The sequence below is a fragment of the Lineus longissimus genome, chromosome 8 (assembly GCF_910592395.1).
Source record: "Lineus longissimus chromosome 8, tnLinLong1.2, whole genome shotgun sequence".
Lineage (NCBI taxonomy): Eukaryota > Metazoa > Nemertea > Pilidiophora > Heteronemertea > Lineidae > Lineus > Lineus longissimus.
This window is the reverse complement of record NC_088315.1, coordinates 7,240,912-7,259,300: the sequence shown is the minus strand read 5'-3', so window position 1 is coordinate 7,259,300 and position 18,389 is coordinate 7,240,912. Positions and strand designations below refer to the sequence as shown.

Genomic DNA, 18,389 nt, shown 5'->3' with positions numbered 1-18,389 from the left:
AGCCAACTGCCTGACTGGTTGTGTCATTGTTTCAATTGCTTACAACGATATTTTGAAGCTTCAACAGGAACACATGCACATTTCTTCACTACTAAATTCCATGGATTTTTATACATGTATTGTCTCAATGATTTTAATATGATGACAACCATCGACTTGAAGGTGACTGGGCAGCTGACAGCTTGGCATTAGTGCCATTAATAGCACTGTCGGGTCTTTAACAGTAGATCTTTCTTCATACAGTCGGGAAAAAATTCTGATCAAACTCATAAGATACTAAAACTATACTCTTTATTTTGGGTTAACTGACAAAAGTCTATTATGACCGTACACATGGCATAATAACTGGGGAATGTTCAACGTGGGACAAGCTTGCATTGTACAAACATCACAAGACCACCCTGGCATGCTGCTAGTGGGAGAAATTAACCTCTTATTTCCAGTAGGCACCATCAGACACGGGAAACGAAGGGATCATAACAACTTCCTCTGCAAAGGATTGTGATACAACATGACATTGCTGGAGAAGACTTTTCAGAATACAATCTGTTATCCGCCAAAATAAGAATTGTGAAAAAAAAAATTGTCCAGGAATCTTTGCTAAATACAGGGGCAAATATATTGGGGTATACAGTAGTCTTGAGGTTAAATGTGTCTTATACAATCATCAACTTGATTCCACTAACAGCAGGCCCGGTATACATAACATGACCAACCAACTAACAGGGTTTCTTTGAGTATTAACAAACGTAAATCACTTCAGCATCTTGACACGTAACATTCTCACCATTGAGGGCAAGAAGAAGAATTTTGATAACTTCTTTCTGGGGAAACTGTCACAGAAGACACAACTCAATTCACCCCAATCACGTAACAAACAGAACAAAATTTCAAAACACAGTGAAGCTGAAAGAGACTAAGTTATCTATTCTCTCCCTTGACCCCTCATGAAAGACAGCGGCCTTTTGGATTTCATTCAAGGCCTTAGATACCCAAAGAGACTAAATTTCAGACAATGTAGTCAAGGCCCTTAATCCTTCCCTCCCCTGAAGACAAAACTACTTGGTCCTTTTCAGCATCAATATGTTTTGAGATGATCCCACAGCAAATATCTTGCAAGGGGGTTGTTATAAGAAATATGTGCCAGGGGAGGAGCATGCGACTGACCCTGGTATTTATGGATGAGGGGTGGGTGGCAATCGCATACCCTGATCCCGTATTCTAGTGCCAATCACCAATATCAAAATCTTGAATAAAATTGTTCTATGAACTCATTACGAATTGAAATATAAAACATATACAAAAAGTCACAGAAATCAATGCTAAAATTACGAACAAATTCCATTTAATTAGAATGAAACAAACATGACACTGAGATCAAAATGAAATAATTAATAAAAGTTTTGCCAACCTGAACTAAATTTTCTTGCAAACAATCTGAAGCACATGAAAATGTTTCACCTGTATATTTTTTATTGATCCATTCCAGCCCTTGTTGTTTCCAAACATGATGAGATAGAATCTGGCCCCCAGACAGACCATAATTATATTGGTACCAGTATCAAATCAAAAACATTGCTGAAGCGAAAAGAGATTCAAACGTAACAATGTTAGTTTGGAAGAACTTCATGATTTTGAAACTGAACTGAATACACTGAATCTCTCTTAACGCGGATAAGCAGCAAGTAACCGCACCCAACTAATACATCACATGAGCAAAAAAAGACATCTACAGAATAAGATCATGAACACAGAAACAAGCAAAGAATAATAACTTAGCGAAGCGATAAAACAAAACTAACGCATCAATGCCTTAATAGGAAAAAAAAGAGAGTTGACAGACTACTTTTCCCGTAACACAACTGTACCATTGGCCATAGTGACAACATCCTACTACCATGGCAGTGGTTTTGGGTGCAGAGACGTGCAAAAGAATGCACATACAGAATGCAGATACACTATGTGAGGAGTGTATTGTAGACAAGATTAGGAAAATACAAAAGAATCAGCTTGAATTCCAAACACGTTCATGATCAGACAATCACACAGGTTAACAGTATAATATATTTTGTCAGTTAAAGAGTAATAAGGGAAGACTTTATAACATGTTGACAAAACTTTATGAGGGGAACAGATGTGCCACAAACTGAGTGACCACTACCGAAAACGACAACAATTTTAATGTTGATTGTTTAAAATAGCATCATCACATGATGAGCCATCAACATGGTTTATAGAAACAGGTCATCTGGTGAGTCTTAAAGGGGGACTATAGGCAGGAGCAGGGAGTTAAATCGTTTGATTTTGTGTCAGCTCACGACAGTGGTCTAAATATAACTACTTTTTATTTCACGGGACGTCAGCTGATAACTATACAAACCATACAAATCTCATGATGATACAATATAAATACAGTGCTTGTATACAATATAACAACAGTACAAAATATGGACAACTGCACAGGCCATTTACAGCTGGGTAAAAACGATTGGTGTCAAAAATTGCCCATTTATGATTTAGGACAATATTGTCACATTGGTACACAGGTGCATCTGATGCCGCCTAAATAGTACAAATATATACAAAAGGACGCTTACAAAATTGTTCGAACAACTCGCAATAATATTCCCCTCATTCAGGTAGGCTCCTTCATTTGGCTCAGTTTGAGCGCTCAGGTGGGTGTCACCACTGTCAACCACTGCTCAGCACAAGGCAGTGCACACCAAACGGTTCAAGATCTAAAAAGAGCTGAGAGGCTAATTTATAGCAATTTTTTTCACACCATGATAACTAGTGTGACAAACTATCTAGAAACAGCCTACCAAATTATCAACTAGCCAAATCTCAATTCAGTGATTATGCATGACATATCAATATGATAGTATGTTCATTGTTTTTGAAAACATGATGTGTAAATTAAACAGTAGAACTTGGTCATCACCCAACTTCATTTCGATGTATATGATTGACTACACTCAACAAACCAAATAGTACAAATGCAGCCAAATGCTACAAACTGCTACCTTCTGATGGGCATTTTTATTTTTGTTTGTTCAATAGCAATAACCCAGATCTGAGAAAATCAAACTAATAATGTACCAAATTAAAAAATCATGAAGTTTTAATTTTCTTGAAAATTTTGCACATCACAAAAATAAAGTGGTGTGAATGTAAAGCGGCACAAAAATTTGGCGGTTCATAGTAATTTTTTTCTAAAATATATGACCAACAAAAAGATGCACAATTTCACGAAGTGTCCCACCAGAAGGTGACAACGATAATGTTAGCAGTCGTCAGCAGTAAAACAATAATAATGTTAGCAGTGAAAAGAAAGTTTGGCAATATGTAGATTGTTCACAATAAATTTGTGTTCTAACAGTTTATGGAGTAGCATAACACACTCCGTTGACATTCAAGATGCACCGACGCGGATGAGATGTTTGAACGCTGATACGTATGATGTTCAAAACGGTGATATGCTTGATTTTTGTTTGATCGATGATTGAGAATCTGAATATGTTTAAAAAATAACACAATTGTCAGATTAATGGGCAGATATTGATATAAATCTCTTATGGGTATGGCACAGTATCTCACACGAGGGCTGATCAGTATGTTTTGCTACCAGGGCTAATTGCACATTACACTGATCTCGATGTACTCCTGGTACCCTCCTTGCAGAGCAAGGTAAGATACGGCACCCTAAGCCACTCAAGTGTTTCGCACCAATGGAGAACTTCAGTGCTAATTTGGCTGGGCAGCCAAAAGTGACCAAACTTATTGATCAACCCTCGCACACCCTTAAAGCAGCAAATGATTTTACAACTTGTGACCAAACAACACGTCAAATGAAAGCAGTGAGCTGGTAAAATATGCATGTATTTGTGACCAATAAATTCACTTACATGTAGAAGTGATCCTTCCAACTTTTGAGAGATTTAATTTTTTTTGCCATACTTACATCAAGACCAATTTGACCAATGCATTTTGAAAACATAACTATATGTAGACCCAACAAACTCACAATAACATTTGTAAGTAGCAACATAACTGTTCAAATAATAACGCAGTGCAGTTGAATTTCCCCAAAGCACTCGTTACAACACATACATATTTAAACATGTTTTATTCAATATTCCTGAAAAAGCCGCTGGTTTATAGGTCCTGAGGTAGACGCGTACATTAGGTATCAAAAGGGGACAACAACAAGGAACCCTCCAAATGATGCTTGGTGCTTGATAGGATTAACAACATACATGTAACTGAGTCAGTCCAACCCACGTCCGTTTTATCTTAAGTTAACAGGCAATAGGCCAATCCTAAATCTCGTATCAAGCTCCTAAATTCACTCAGAAATCTCAGTTAGTAGCTACATGTAAATTAGAAAATGACAAAGCTTAGAAATATTGCGCACCTCGTTAATAAATAGCTATGTACATTTTCAAAAAGCATTCCGATACAAAATTTGTGCTACTCCTAGTAAAACCCATAGCAGTGTTGTCAACCCAGCAGACAATCTGTTTCAAGATACCAGTCAAAACATATTCCTTCAAAGAAAAAAACTACTGAATTTGCAAGTTCCAAGAATTCCTATCCCAAGTAGGCCTATAAACTCAAACAAAATATCACTCGCCATGGGAACGCCCAGAAATTTCAAAAGGTCAACAAATTTCAAAACAGTCGAAGAACAATCCAGCACCTTAACCAGTGCTTGAATCGTTCATGAAAAAATATGAACTGTCAGGCGTCTGTAGTATTGTGGAGAGGTTCATGTCACTGTCGACTACGGCAGGCGAGCTCGGTGGTGCTGGGCAACGTCCCTTACCCTTCATAAAGTACCCTTTACCCTTATCTGGTGTTGAACACTTCAGAGGGGACACCTCAGCACTAGTACACGGCTGGTTAGGGGTCCGTTTTTTGACAAATTGGAGATACGATTCACCAAGGTCTGACGGCTCCAAAGGGTCTTCAAATGATCCAGAATCACTCAGATCTGGGATTATTTCAGATTGTGATCCTGGTTTGGCATTTTCCATAGCTTCCATGTCCTCTCGCTCGCTACTACTCAGGACAAACCGCTTTCGTCCCAAGGTGCAAGCTGGTGGCCCGGCACTGCTGTCTGATCCACGTGTTGGCAGGACAGGGGGTGCCACCTTTTTCGCCTTCCGTAACGAACTATAAATATCCGTCCCCTTCGATGAATCACTTCCAATCCTTGCGTGATGATTTGAAACACTTGATTTTGCTTTCGATGAGTCACTTCCCATGAACGTCAAAGGCGGTGAATTTGATTTTCGACTTTCAAGCGACGAATCCATGAAGACGTCGTCCTCGAGATTGTGTCGTGGATCCATGAATATCTCGGCGGGGTTATCAGTGAAGACCTCATCATCGAGATCGTCTGTATTGACAGGGAGGTGGAAATTTGAAGAAGAAACACCGGGACGGGGACGTATTTTATACGATGGTTGCATGTAACTGAAAATCAGAAATTGTTGTCATTAGTTCTGCTAGTGCTAGTTCCAACTGGCAATGACACAGTATCAAGATAAGACCACAAAATGGAAATTTCCAAACTTCATTTTCATCGTTAATATTTAAAAACAATAGGATTAAGAGAACAGCATGTGTCCTCCTGCATGGCTGAATTAGGTGACACAATGATCTTTAAGAGTCAAAGAAACCTTCTTCAAAAAAAGACGCCGAGAGGCGAATACCATACCTTCTCACTAATGGATTCTCTGTAATATTCATCTCGGCCGCCTCCGCATTTTTATTTCGGATGAGTGTGTGGATTGGGACATATTCATTTGTGACTTTCTTTGGAATTTCAAGGTTGTTGGAGACCATACGGTGGATGGCAAGTTCACCACGTTTTTGTTTATTCCGCCTGAAGTGAAAAGAGGAGACTCTTTATGCGCAAACTACGCAAATTTCCAAATTCTCTCAAGACAGCCAAAAATTGAAATGTTGCCAAAGCCTGTTTCTAGAATAGCGCTGAAAGTGCTAACCTACCTCCAAAAGTAAACACTGGCCAATATAATTAGCATTAATGCGAGTACAATGCTAACACCCAGACAGATCCAGACAAGATCCTCGACGTTCTCCGGTTCAGTGTTGCGATCTGACTGCATAGCCCACGTATAGTTACACGTCAGACCTCGATACGGTAGTTTTCCATTCTCACAGATGCACTCTGCTTGATGTTGATCACAGTAGCTCTGGTTGACAGGACAGTGTTCATTAGTCTGACATCCCTGGACTGGGAAACACGCTTCACCATCACCTGAACAAGAAACGATTTTACTCTTAAACATGTTAAAAGATCGGTTAAATTTCTTTGTCACATAATTCAAATATATCTCCAATTCTGCAATTGGTTGAATTAGAGACAGAATATTCTTGTATGCACAGGCAATGGCTACACTGCAATTGATGTCATATAAATCCATAACAGACATTTGAACTTCTCAATCAAAAACAGAGGAGGCCAAGTCAAATACAGGTCATGGCTTGACATGGCATTTTAAGTCCAAAATACACGTATCGTATTCAATTCTCACCTTCAAATCCAGGCTTGCATTCACAGCTTCCACTCAAAGTGCTACATTCAGCAAAATTTGGGCAGGGAAGGGAGCAGTCCCGTCTAGCCAGGGGTATCCTACTCTCCAGGCATCCACCATGAACCCGCACACCACCTTGTGAAACACAGAACACACCCCTTGAGCTTGCTCCTGGCCAGTCATTCACAATCCACTGGAAGGATGGACATGACATCTCGTTGCCACCACATTGACTGGAAGGGAATGCATAAAATTTTACTCGGACTTCAACAAGAAATGCATCAGACACAGCAACCCATAATGGTAAAACCTTCTCTTCACACCAAGGTTACAGAGCCATATGTTTTGGTGGCAGGGCCCTTGGTCAGTAGCCCCGGTACTCTGGAACAGTCTTGACCATAGTACACACAAGATACACACTTTCGGCAAGTCTGAGTCTTTTCAAGGGGCCAATTTCCTATGATTTCAATACGACACCTATTGGGAAAGGAAAACTACCTGATATCAACGAGGTCAGTAGGGCAAGGTTGCCCACCCTTCTCTGCAGGTTTCACAATAGCCCGCGTCCTGACCTTAAACCCATGGGCACTGTAACTTGAGCAGTTTCTGTAACAGGGTCCGAAGCTGCTCCAGGGGGTGGTCTGGCAGTCCATCGGACAAGGATTACCGCAGGGTTGGGTTGTGTCCAGATCGAGGGCTGTCATGTCAAAATTTGAACGGTGCTTCATGTCTGCAAGTATAATTCATCGTACAACATCAATTGAAAGGTTAGCAAGGAAGAGAAACAATAGTGAATTTATGAAAAGATACAGGGTGTTGAAAAAACACTGCCATATTGAAAGGGGGAAATATCTCACCCCACAATATATGCACATTCAAACTATCCCCTATGTTCATCTGCATACTCACCTTTCAGGAGGCAGTGAAGATTTTTGACAATGGCATCGTCGCTGCGGCGACACTCGACCACACGATGGCGTTCACCGAAACCGCATCCATCGCCTTCGATGTTACACTCACTCCAAGGGCCCCTGTACCAGTTGTATGTATACAGGTTACATGGCTCAAAATTACACGTTCGATTCTGTAAAATAAAAGACAACGTAAGAGGTTTTTTCACACTGGGTCATAAAGAATATGAGGCATCGACTATACATGTAGCTAGGCAATTCCAAAAGTTTCCCTGCAGGATAATGCATTCAAACTTTATTTTCTGGGTTAATTTCTAAAGGAAGGTAAACGATTTTTATCCATCTAATTGGTCAGTTCTTAGTTGGGAAGTCTACATGTATGCCACGTCATTCCTTTCATCAAAAATTTATAAGGCTCGCTTGTATATTTTTCGCTTTCATACATGTAAGTCGAATGTAGGGTATCATCTCAAGTACATGAGCATCCAAATGCAGACATCAAATGATTTGAACTGAATTCATACCTGGCTCAACTGGTCTTTCCTTGGACATCTACGACCATAGCGATTCGGGTCAACGATAATTGGCCTTGACCGGGTCTGATAATTTTTGGCACACTCCAGGCAAGGTGACCAGAGGTCATGCTGGCCGACTTTGCAGTCGATCGGGCAGTGGATATGACAACTCATGCTCGTACGAAACGATATCTTGGGGCAGTTATGGAGCGGCACAGCAAGGCCATCGTCTCTTTGGCAGATGACTGGTCTTAGCTGTGAACCTGGAAAGATGGGTCAAGTCCTTTAATTAGTCAAACTACAAACAGTGGAGACATTATTTCTCATCAGGTCATCTCCGTAGCCTTGGATATTCAGACAGTAGTTTCACTGCTAGCAGCGGCACTTTTCTAAAAAACCAATTTGCTTGAATAGTTCAGCTTACCAGTGCCACACTCTGACTTGTTATAGGGTTGACATGTCGTCCAGTCACCAGCGACTAATGTGTAGTTGTAGCACGAACAAGGTTGCTCATCTTTAACCTTGCCACAGGGATCGCCGATCGGACTAGGCTCCCGTATCACTTCTCGAGATCGTGACTTGGTCCCCGCTGTTAAGTTTGCATCTTTACACTCACACGAACCAAAGCTTGACCATGGGCTCATTACGCAGTTGCCTTTGAAAGGATGAGAAAGTCTTAATCATTACATTTAAGTGCTTGCTTCAAAACTAGCGAGCAATTTTCGATCTGATTCTGTCTTTAGCCTGCTTTGAGTGTAAAACCAACAACTTGCCCAATATTTTTCTGTCCCATATGCGAGGGTCCTAGAGGTGACCTCTGCCTGCCAAAGACACTCAGCTTGGAGCAAGAATATTTTTATGTCTCATACAAAAGATACATCAGTATGAGTTAAGTCAGAAAACCAACTCTTATTAATACGATGGCCAAGAACTTACCAACGCAAGGTATGACACAGTCTTGTTTTGCAAGTGGCTTGGGATATCTCGCCTCACATTCGTGCTCCAACCTCTCCCCAGCAGGACAAGTGACACGTCTCTCCTGATGACCCTTACCACAGGTGAAGTTGTAATTGACATTGCAGTTCCCCCACTGAAAAATAGGCGAACTTGATTAAACATCATAGAGAATTCGATCTTACTCTAAACACTCAGCTCTAGGGCAAAACCAAATATTTTTTCGTCGGGATATCAGACTTAAATGTTTCAAGGAGAAAAATATGCGCTCACTTTTGTCACAGTCCACATGAAATTCTCGCAAGGCCTAGCGGTACAGAGAGTCGTTTCTTCGAGGTGAGTGCATGGTCGGCCATTGTTTACTGGTCCCTTCACCACTTCTCTTGTCCTTTTCATCATTCCTGCAGAAGGAGCAGCAACATCACTTATAAACAAAATTCATAAGAGCAAGAATTTTTTTGTTTCGTAGCAATATTACATGTATGGTATGAGGAGGCAAACTGAACGTAAGGAAACTTTAATTACCTCTTTGTGGACGAAATTGGATTTCAAAAGTGGTAAATAGAAATCATCCAATAAAAAAAAGAAATTTTACTTTGGCACCGAAATATCTGTGTTTATTCATCATCTTTTCAAAGTAGGTTTTCACAGAAAATGGTCATACCTTCCCCACATATTGCCGAGCATTTACTCCATGCTGACCACCGGCTTATCTGGCAGTCTTCAGGGCAAGGAATGTCACACGGCATGTACGTAACAGGTATGCCTATGTCATGTCCACAGTGGTTCCTTGGAACGTACTGGAGGCTGTTTTTCTTGCAGAGGTATGCACGCCATTGTGTACCACGGCCACAGGTTGCATCATCTGGATGAAGTAAGGGGGACCAGTGAATGTCAATATAACTGATGATGGATTCAAACTAGTCTGGTTGACAAATTGTCCTTCAAGATCAAGTTAAAGTAGAGAACCTACTTATTCACCCAGAGTGGTTCTGGCTCATTTTGGACCATTCTACCTCTGAATTCTCTCACATATTACTACCATTGAGAGCATTTGTAAAGCTCTGTCTTGATTATTATTCAGCAAAAGAAAGGAATGCTCAAATACTGACATGCAGAAGACTTGGATTAATGGAAGAAGGTGGATAAATAACCAGACAACCTACCTGAGTTTAATATACAGCTTCCCCATTCTCCAAGCTCCCAGCTGAACTTTGGACACTCTCCTTGCCCACACAGGATAGACTGTTCCAGATCAGACTGTTTGATATGTGGGCAGGCCATACTGGTATTATCAAAGTGATCTGAAAACAAAACAACATTCTGTTTGTTAAAACTCCCTCTAAATCGAACAATAAGGATGGTTGATTTATAAAGGGAATTCAAAAGCTGAGTACCTAACTGAAATTGGCTGCAGAAACTGAATGCAAAATGATTGGGTTGCTTTTTATAGAGCAAAGAAGATGTCATGAGAGTAACAAATGTAGCGTAAACATCTTTTGGGACTTCTTGGAATAAGGCTCACACAAGAGAAAAAAAACAAGTCTTCAGAAGCAAGTTGTTAACTTATTTCAGATTACAATCCTGGACAGGACGACTGATTGGGTTTTGCCAATCTTGGAATGGGGATAAAAGCAATACTAGATGGTGGGTTAGTGAAAAACTTACCAAGATTAGCGAGTTTTCTTGCCCTGACTCTGGTTCCAGGGTTGGTCCCACAGGACTGCGAGCAAGGGCCAAAGTCAGACCATGGGGAAAGTTCACAATCCCCAGCACATGGAACAAAGCACTTCTCCTGGTTGGCAGGTGGTTCGCCATCATTTTCTAAACAGAGAGCTGAAAAAAATTCAAACACATTTCATAAGGCTGTTTTGTCCTAAACCATAGTTTGGGAAGATAAATGCAGGGAGCTTTCATTTCAATGATACTAGAAAAATTTGTTACAGGTCACTTACATTTGGATGACACAAGGAGAAATTCATTTCAAAATTAAAGGTGTGCCAAAGGAGGTTTCTGTGCAGAACTAACCAGCGGTTAGCTCCAGGAACCATATTGGGTCATGGTGTTTTTAAACCCTTGCTTTCTACTATACACCACTGCAATTCTTTGAAGATCACCCAAATTTATTTTACACCGAGGAACTGGCAGTACACACAAACCTTGATCAGCCTTTCGTCTCCTATCCCTGCAGACTAACTTCCTTGTCCTGTAACCTCGGCCACAACCAGTCTTTGGCACATAGCACACACTCCAACCCCTGTTGACATTCCATTTATAGTTTGGACACGATGGCTGCTTATCGCAAAATCGCTCCTCATGGATTTCTCCATTTTCATTACCCTGCGCCGGGCAGGGATTCCCGCCATTTTTTGATCTGATGAGAATCAACTGCACACGCATCTGCTGTCCGCTTTCCCCACATGTCTTACTACAGGAGGTCCAAGCTGACCACGCGCTAACAACACAATCCTGCGGTACAGGTAAAGTACAGATCTGTTCATTCACTGGTTTGGAGTCTTGATCACAGAGTGCACCAGGGGATATTTCACCAGTGTCTGTCTTGCAAAATACTTTTCGTTTCTGCACGCCGTTGTTGTCAGTGAGTATTCCAAGGAAACGGTAGAGCTCGATGCTCGTGGCCGTTAAATTGCTCTCACACTTTCCCCATGCAGACACTTGCCATGTGTACATACTACACGATATCTGATTACACGGCCGCGTTTCTAGGAGCTGGTCTGGCCGCACACACACAGAATTGTTGTTGCCATAAGCTAAAAAGAAATTTGAAACAATCTGAACACTTTGTATTAGTTGAGAACAATCATACTGATATATTCAATTGTATGGCAGTTCAATAAATAGACAATTCTGGATGTGAAATTCAATCTCTCAGGTACAACTTTCCAACCAGGGTCAACAAGAGGTGTGATAGTATGGCCCCATACCAAGGATTCTTCTTGTCCTGGACTGAGTGCCTCCCTTGACCCCACACGTCTTGCTACAGTCACTCCACGCAGACCACCCCGACACAACACAGTCATTAGGGCAAGGTACGGTACAAGTTTCTGACATCACAGGCTTTTCTGACTCGGCACAGTATCTGCTGTTGATCATCTCATCCTTGGCACTCTGGCAGTAGACAACACGCGTCATCTCTCCAGGTCCACAGTCGGTGTAGCCGGGGGAGAGATAACACTTTCCCCAGGCACCTGGAAAGAAAACATATTGATCAGAGAATACAACATGAGCATGATTTTTAACTTCAGGTACATGGTTATGGTTAGACTTAGGAATCTATGTATTGGTCGTCATTCAAAGTATAGCGCAGCGAACCAAGAGTCCTTATCCCTAGAAAAAGATGCCAGGAGATTATACACAAGAATTCGATTTGATTCCTATGAAGCTACAAATGTACTAGAATTCATCACCTAAACAGTGTTGTTTTTTAAAACCAATTTCACTCACCAATGAACCACCACTGACACTCAACCTGCTCACACTCCTTGGTCTGAACCAGTGCCGGGCAATCCTTGCCACCATACATGTCAGGAACAAGAGTTGGGCGTGTCCTCGACTGTACTCCGCCCTTCCCACAGCTCATGGAACAAGGCGACCAGTTCCCCCACTCCCCGACCTGGCAGTTTTGGGGACATGACACCTCACATGCACGCTGTTTGGTTGGCTTCAATGGTACAACACCGTTTACTGAAATAAAGACATGGAGGTTTGATGAGGATGTGTTCTCTTAACCAAATCAGTGGGAGTTTTCCCAGCATCAAATAGAAGAGACGATTTTTGTCATTCCTGGCCAGGATGCCTCGGGATATCTACAGGAAAAGAGTTAAAGATAAAGCTAAACTTTACTCATTCTATGTCTGGCCATGGTATAACTTAGGCCGATGCCAAATCACTACAGAAAATGAAAACAAAATTGAGTCCTGAATTTGGTGCTGCAATACGGATGCTGAATATTTCACATGAATTTATAATGTTCTTGGTGAAATTGAATAGCATACATGTGCACTTGACAATATTTTTCTTTACTTACATGTAGACCAAAGAATTAACCCACCTTCCAGACACTCCTGTTCAGGAATCCTTTTGCGTTGCACGTCTGCCTCCACAGTACAATACACAGCCCTGACTTGGGTCCCAGGTCCACACAGGTGACTAGGGTCCATCAAACGACATGAACTCCACTCAGAATAATGCCACTCGTGCCTAGGACATCGCTCCAAACTCTGATTCTTACAACTTTGGATATCTTGCAGCAGCGGGCAACCAATGCCACTATTTGATGGCATCTGCAGTATCTTTCTGGTTCTAGTTTGTTGCCCAAAACCACCAGTTTGGCTGTGGTAGCATGTCTGTGAGCAAGGGCTCCATGTTGTCCATTTGGATACTTGGCAGTCCATTGGGAGAATGCATGGTTCATAATCTAGGGGTTTTTCACCTTTCAAAGCTGCAACACAAATCATACCCTATATAATGTCTACTTCTAGATTATGTAAATTACATGTATGCGTAATGGTATTTGTATATTGTTATTGTATGTTCATGGTTTGAATAGAGTAAAACGTCTCTAAAAATGACAACCTTGGGACAGACAAATGCTCTCCTTTTGGAGAGGGGTCTTGATTACAGAGGTCAAAGTGAATGGAAGCAGTCAATCTGGGACCAATATTGGTATGCTGCTGAACATAACAGAAGTGTCTCCTGAGAGAAGCTCCACTGGGTGTTGCAACACTTCTTTGTCCAGCCTCTTGACTTAAGTCGCACACATGTCATTCTGAAGACCATTAATGATTAACGAGCCAAAATTATTAATTACATGACTGCCTCATGTTATCTTAAAATCATTTTAGAATAATGAAACAAGTTTACCTTTTCTACAGAATCGTTTCTTTACAACTTTTCCATGCTTTTTTGTGCAGGAAACTTCGCGAACCCGTATTCCTGTGGTCCGTGACTTCATAACCGAGCTCTGCAAAAACAAGCATAAGATGCATAATTTCGTCAAACATGTATAAGAGATCAGAACTTATCAAAATATTTGTATACAGTCAAACAGTGTATTAAAGAACATCTGGAACAACTATTGTCACGAATCATGTGAACTAGATTTGCATGTAATCATTCTCCCCACCTACATGTACATGTAAGAAAAACACTTTCAAGACTTAGCTTTTTTTACAAATGGCCTGCAGACTACTTACCGGTCTACAACTGGTCCATTCCCCAATCTTCCAGCGAAAGCGAGGTTTATCCTGAACTGAGCACAAATCATCTTTCACACAGCTTTCAACTTCAATTGTTGAATTACAGGGTCTACCACCGCTGAAGGCTGTAACCAGAATTTGCCGAGTTCGAAATCTTTTCCTATTGGTACAGCTACCTGTACATTCCGACCAGCCACTCCACTTCGTCAAGACACAATCCTGTGGACACAAGTCACAGGTCTGCACTTGCTTCGGTCGTTCCAACCCGGAACAAAACCGAGCAGGAACCCAGACGGCATCAATCTCTCGAGCACAATAGACATTCCGCTCCTTTAAACAGATGCTGCAGCAGGTCGGGCTGTGCTGCATCTCACACTCTGACCAGCCACTGATCTGCCACACAAATTCCAAGTTGAACACATTTTGGTAGGGAGTAGTATCGTTTTGTGGTGAATATGGCGTAACTAGTTTGGCTTCATCTGCGGTGCACCCCAGGAATATAGTGATGAGAATACAATGTCCAATCCATTTCTGACCCATTTCTTTAAATGTCACATGGCAAATAATGTCAGCAGTTGGCCCAAATTATATCTGGAAAATGAATAAAAACATGAAAGTTACTTCCAAACCGAACATAGGGCCTACTGCTTATCACGCGCTTGCACCTGCACGTCATTTCACATAGAAGGCCAAGAAGGGCTAATATCTGTGCCGCGCGCGCCCAACTGATTGTATTCGAGGTTGTACTAGTGTGACAGGACAGGACAGACTTTGTTGAGTGAAGACACGACCGTTGACACCATGACACCAGACAAAGACAAAAAAGTACATTTTAAAAATCTGTAACAGCAAGATATCTATATAGAGAACAGGACATGAACTTAGGAAAGCTAATGAAAAATGTAAACAAATAGGGCAAACGTACTGCAGCACTACATAACAAGCACTCCGTGTACATTCTTGTGTACATCCGTGATCGTCCCCAGAAAAACATACAACAAATTTACCTCTTATTCTTGGTACCCGATGGGTAATCAAGATCTAATTACGGGTCATCGTACCTGTGAAATATCAGTTTACATAATGAATAAAACTTGAACACAAGTTATTTTACTTTTGGCGAGTTTTCAACACTTTCTTTTGTAGAAATTTAGGAATTTTACCGCTACTTGCACGTCTTGTCATCCACCGAATTGCGGTTGTTTCGCTCCCTGACCTATTCGGCCGCAGTCGTTTCGCTCCAAATCGTAGTCGTTTCGTTCCATTGGACATGTTGGAGTTGTTGTGCGACGATGCCGAAGTGAGTTCAGAGGAAATATTTACCCAATTTATTCCTTTTATAGAACTATGAATGAGATACTGTTTCATTCTGATGATAGTTGGAATTCGAAAGAACAAATATCTCTGCTCCGGTTCCCACTAAAATATGGTTAAATATGTAGAAATGGTGATAACCGATCGCGTGTCCGACAAAAGATTATAATGCAAACAATTTTACGTGCTTCATTTTGTAAGCCCTGTTGTCGGATTTATGGTTTTCTTTGTTGGTAATTTAGAGTTCTGTTTCTGCTGTTATACTGTTATGGAACTAACGGTAACTCTGAATTAAGCACAATTTTCTGCGGCAAAGGTCACAGCAGCACCAGCTGATTTCAAATGAATGAAACTAGTAGTAGGGCTATAGCCCGCTTAGGGCCTCGGCTTTAACAATACTAATACTAATAGGCCTAATCATTTTAGTAATGAACATTCTTTTTTTTTAAATTTCAGATACTATTGTGATTACTGCGATACATATCTCACACATGACTCGGTAAGTGTGATGCAAATTTTGTGTGTGAATGCAAGAGAATGTGGTGTTTGGCTGTTGTCTGTCGACTTTTAATAAAACTTCTTATCATTTTGTCATCCATTTTTCAGCCATCTGTGAGAAAGACACATTGCAATGGTAGAAAGCATAAGGAAAACGTCAGATTATATTATCAAAAATGGCTGGAAGAACAAGTACAAAAATTGGTAGATGACACAAGTAAGTCATATAGTAAGTGATAGTATTACTGTAGAACCTCTCTATTAAGGATATCCTTTGGATGGATTGACAAATGCTGTCCTTAATAGAGAGGTGTCCAGAGGTTGAATTCAATAAAAGTACCGGTATCCAATTCTGTAACAAAATAAGAGTCCTTGTAAAGATGTCGGCGGCAGCCAAGGTTTTGAGCAAAATTACAGAGCTCTCCATACGAGTCTAAAACACCCTTAACTTGAAATATTTGAGGCATAATCCATGCTTTTGACACATCATTTTATACCAAACCAAGAGTTTAAATGGTCTCAGCAAAAGCTCTGTGGTCACAAGACAATTAATCCATGATGAAAATGCAACATTGTAATGGAGGTGTTTTAGAATATGTACTTTGTTGAGACCATAACTGGGGCCCACTGATAACTCTCAGATGGACATTGTTCAGGTTTTTCACTCTCTTTTACTCTTTTACAGCGGCACAATTCAAATCTGGCGGCGGTAAACCATCAGGTGGAGCCGCTATTCCACCACCAGGTCAGGGCATGGGGCCATCAGGACCACCACAAGGCCCCGGGCCCATGGGTCCAGGTCCAATGCCACCAATGGGTCCACCAATGATGATGGGCCCCCCGGGCCCAATGCCACCTATGATGGGTAAGTTTCATTAAAACAAATTATTAGTTACTTTCTTGGCTTGCCCAGAATCAGGCAGGCCTTCCAACTTGCCTAGATGGTCTGTCAGTGGCCAAAATTATAAGTACATCTTTGATATTGCTATCTTTACCAAAGAATGACATTGATGAAATGAGCATTTTGATGCACAGAAAACGCTTCAGGAGAATCAGTTATCCCTTAAAACAAGATTTTTACGAATTAAGGGATATGTTGTGCTCTCTTACATCATTGATGGTGCAATTGAAAAGTTGGGGGTTTTCCTCATGATATTAAAAACATCTTGTTTCTTTTCAGGTATGAGACCGCCAATGGGCCCGATGGGACCTTTAGGGCCCATGGGTCCAATGATGGGCCCGCCAGGACACATGCGACCGCCACCAGGTGCTGTCATGAATGGACCGCCGAAAAAATAATCTTAGCGAAGCAGCTCAAAGACATTTTAAACTTAAGAACTTTCTAGGGTAGTTTTTATCCTAGCAATACAATATACAGTGTTCATTCGATGAATGAGATCTCCTTTACGTGGTGAAATGGGACTTCTAACAGCCAGTCTAGATGGCACCACCTTAGTTGTGCAATTTTCATTCATTGAAGGATGTTCCAATGCAGTAAAAACTGTGTTATTTTAGCATGAAGTGTTAACCTCATTTTATATGCCTGACGCTGTTTGTCGATGGCCCACAGAGCACAAGAGCATTTTACTTATGGAATTGAACCCGAGGTGGTGGGTCCATGTTGAGATGCTAAAATCCTGAGCCCTCGGCATGGGTTTAGACAGTTTTTAAAATGTCTCCTAAGTGAATAATATTTGTCATAACCCAGGAGGGTTGGTTAAGTTTCAAAGATTTCTGCACTCAGAATGAGGCTAAGAATATGGCTCCCTTTGAAGTAACAATTGGAGATACTAGGGTATACTAGAATCCATTTTCAAATTGGTCAATATTGGTTTTGAGTGGACGATCGCATTCAACTCGCTAAAGAAGGTCACCATGGAGTGTGATCATTTCGAAAATTTTATTTCTCTTTTGACGAGGTGGATCTTTAGCCAGAAGTGCTACACATATCTTGATATTTGATACCTCCCCTTGCTTTGGTCCTCAACAAATTGTCGGCATCATGTCATGTAAGATTCATCATTGTCAAGAAATCCATGAAAAAATAGAGCATTTATGAATAAAAAGTTCACTCTTCTTTGATTTATTAGGTGATATGAATAAAGACTGGCAAATGCTTTTATCTGAAACTCCATGTACATTTATACTAGGCCTTTCAGTTCAAAATTGGAAGTAAAAGCATTTGCTAGTCTTTATTCATATCACCCAACATCTCTAGTGTATTTTTGCCGTTCTTGGATGGAGGCAGGGTGTGACATTTGTATCCATGGTATTAAGCACTTGGTGATATTTGTTTATGACAGCGGAACTGGTGGTATTTGGGCAGGTTGTGACAATGGTCCTTGTGGCATTGGGTAGCTAGGCTTTGGCAGTGGAACATGCCGTAATGATGATGGATGTCGCATTAATTCCCAT

General features: G+C 41.0%; 2 protein-coding genes across 5 annotated transcripts; one reads left to right on the top strand and one right to left on the bottom strand.

The window, feature by feature from the left end:
• Nucleotides 1-274: 274 nt before the first annotated feature.
• Nucleotides 275-15,340, bottom strand: LOC135492005 (thrombospondin type-1 domain-containing protein 7B-like). Of its 3 annotated transcripts, none has more exons than XM_064778055.1 (20): nt 15,170-15,340; nt 14,160-14,753; nt 13,828-13,927; nt 12,992-13,405; nt 12,409-12,648; nt 11,889-12,152; nt 11,103-11,714; nt 10,612-10,779; nt 10,110-10,247; nt 9,608-9,808; nt 9,217-9,344; nt 8,926-9,079; nt 8,414-8,644; nt 7,999-8,252; nt 7,473-7,647; nt 7,062-7,293; nt 6,564-6,796; nt 6,016-6,286; nt 5,723-5,890; nt 275-5,478 (listed from the first exon to the last, which is right to left on the bottom strand). In XM_064778055.1, exons 2-20 carry the CDS (start codon nt 14,700-14,702, stop codon nt 4,701-4,703), a joined length of 5,304 nt encoding a protein of 1,767 aa, XP_064634125.1. In that variant the 5' UTR covers nt 14,703-14,753; nt 15,170-15,340; the 3' UTR covers nt 275-4,700. The 3 variants fall into 3 exon arrangements, with proteins under 3 accessions (XP_064634125.1, XP_064634127.1, XP_064634126.1); XM_064778057.1 differs by having other exon boundaries at nt 13,016-13,405; XM_064778056.1 differs by having other exon boundaries at nt 15,224-15,340.
• Nucleotides 15,341-15,427: 87 nt separating this feature from the next.
• LOC135492007 (U1 small nuclear ribonucleoprotein C-like) lies at nt 15,428-18,056 on the top strand. Of its 2 annotated transcripts, none has more exons than XM_064778059.1 (5): nt 15,428-15,462; nt 15,933-15,975; nt 16,083-16,191; nt 16,660-16,839; nt 17,155-18,056. In XM_064778059.1, the coding sequence occupies exons 1-5, from the start codon at nt 15,455-15,457 to the stop codon at nt 17,271-17,273; spliced, it is 459 nt and encodes a 152-aa protein (XP_064634129.1). In that variant the 5' UTR covers nt 15,428-15,454; the 3' UTR covers nt 17,274-18,056. The 2 variants fall into 2 exon arrangements, with proteins under 2 accessions (XP_064634129.1, XP_064634128.1); XM_064778058.1 differs by having other exon boundaries at nt 16,083-16,203.
• Nucleotides 18,057-18,389: the final 333 nt, after the last annotated feature.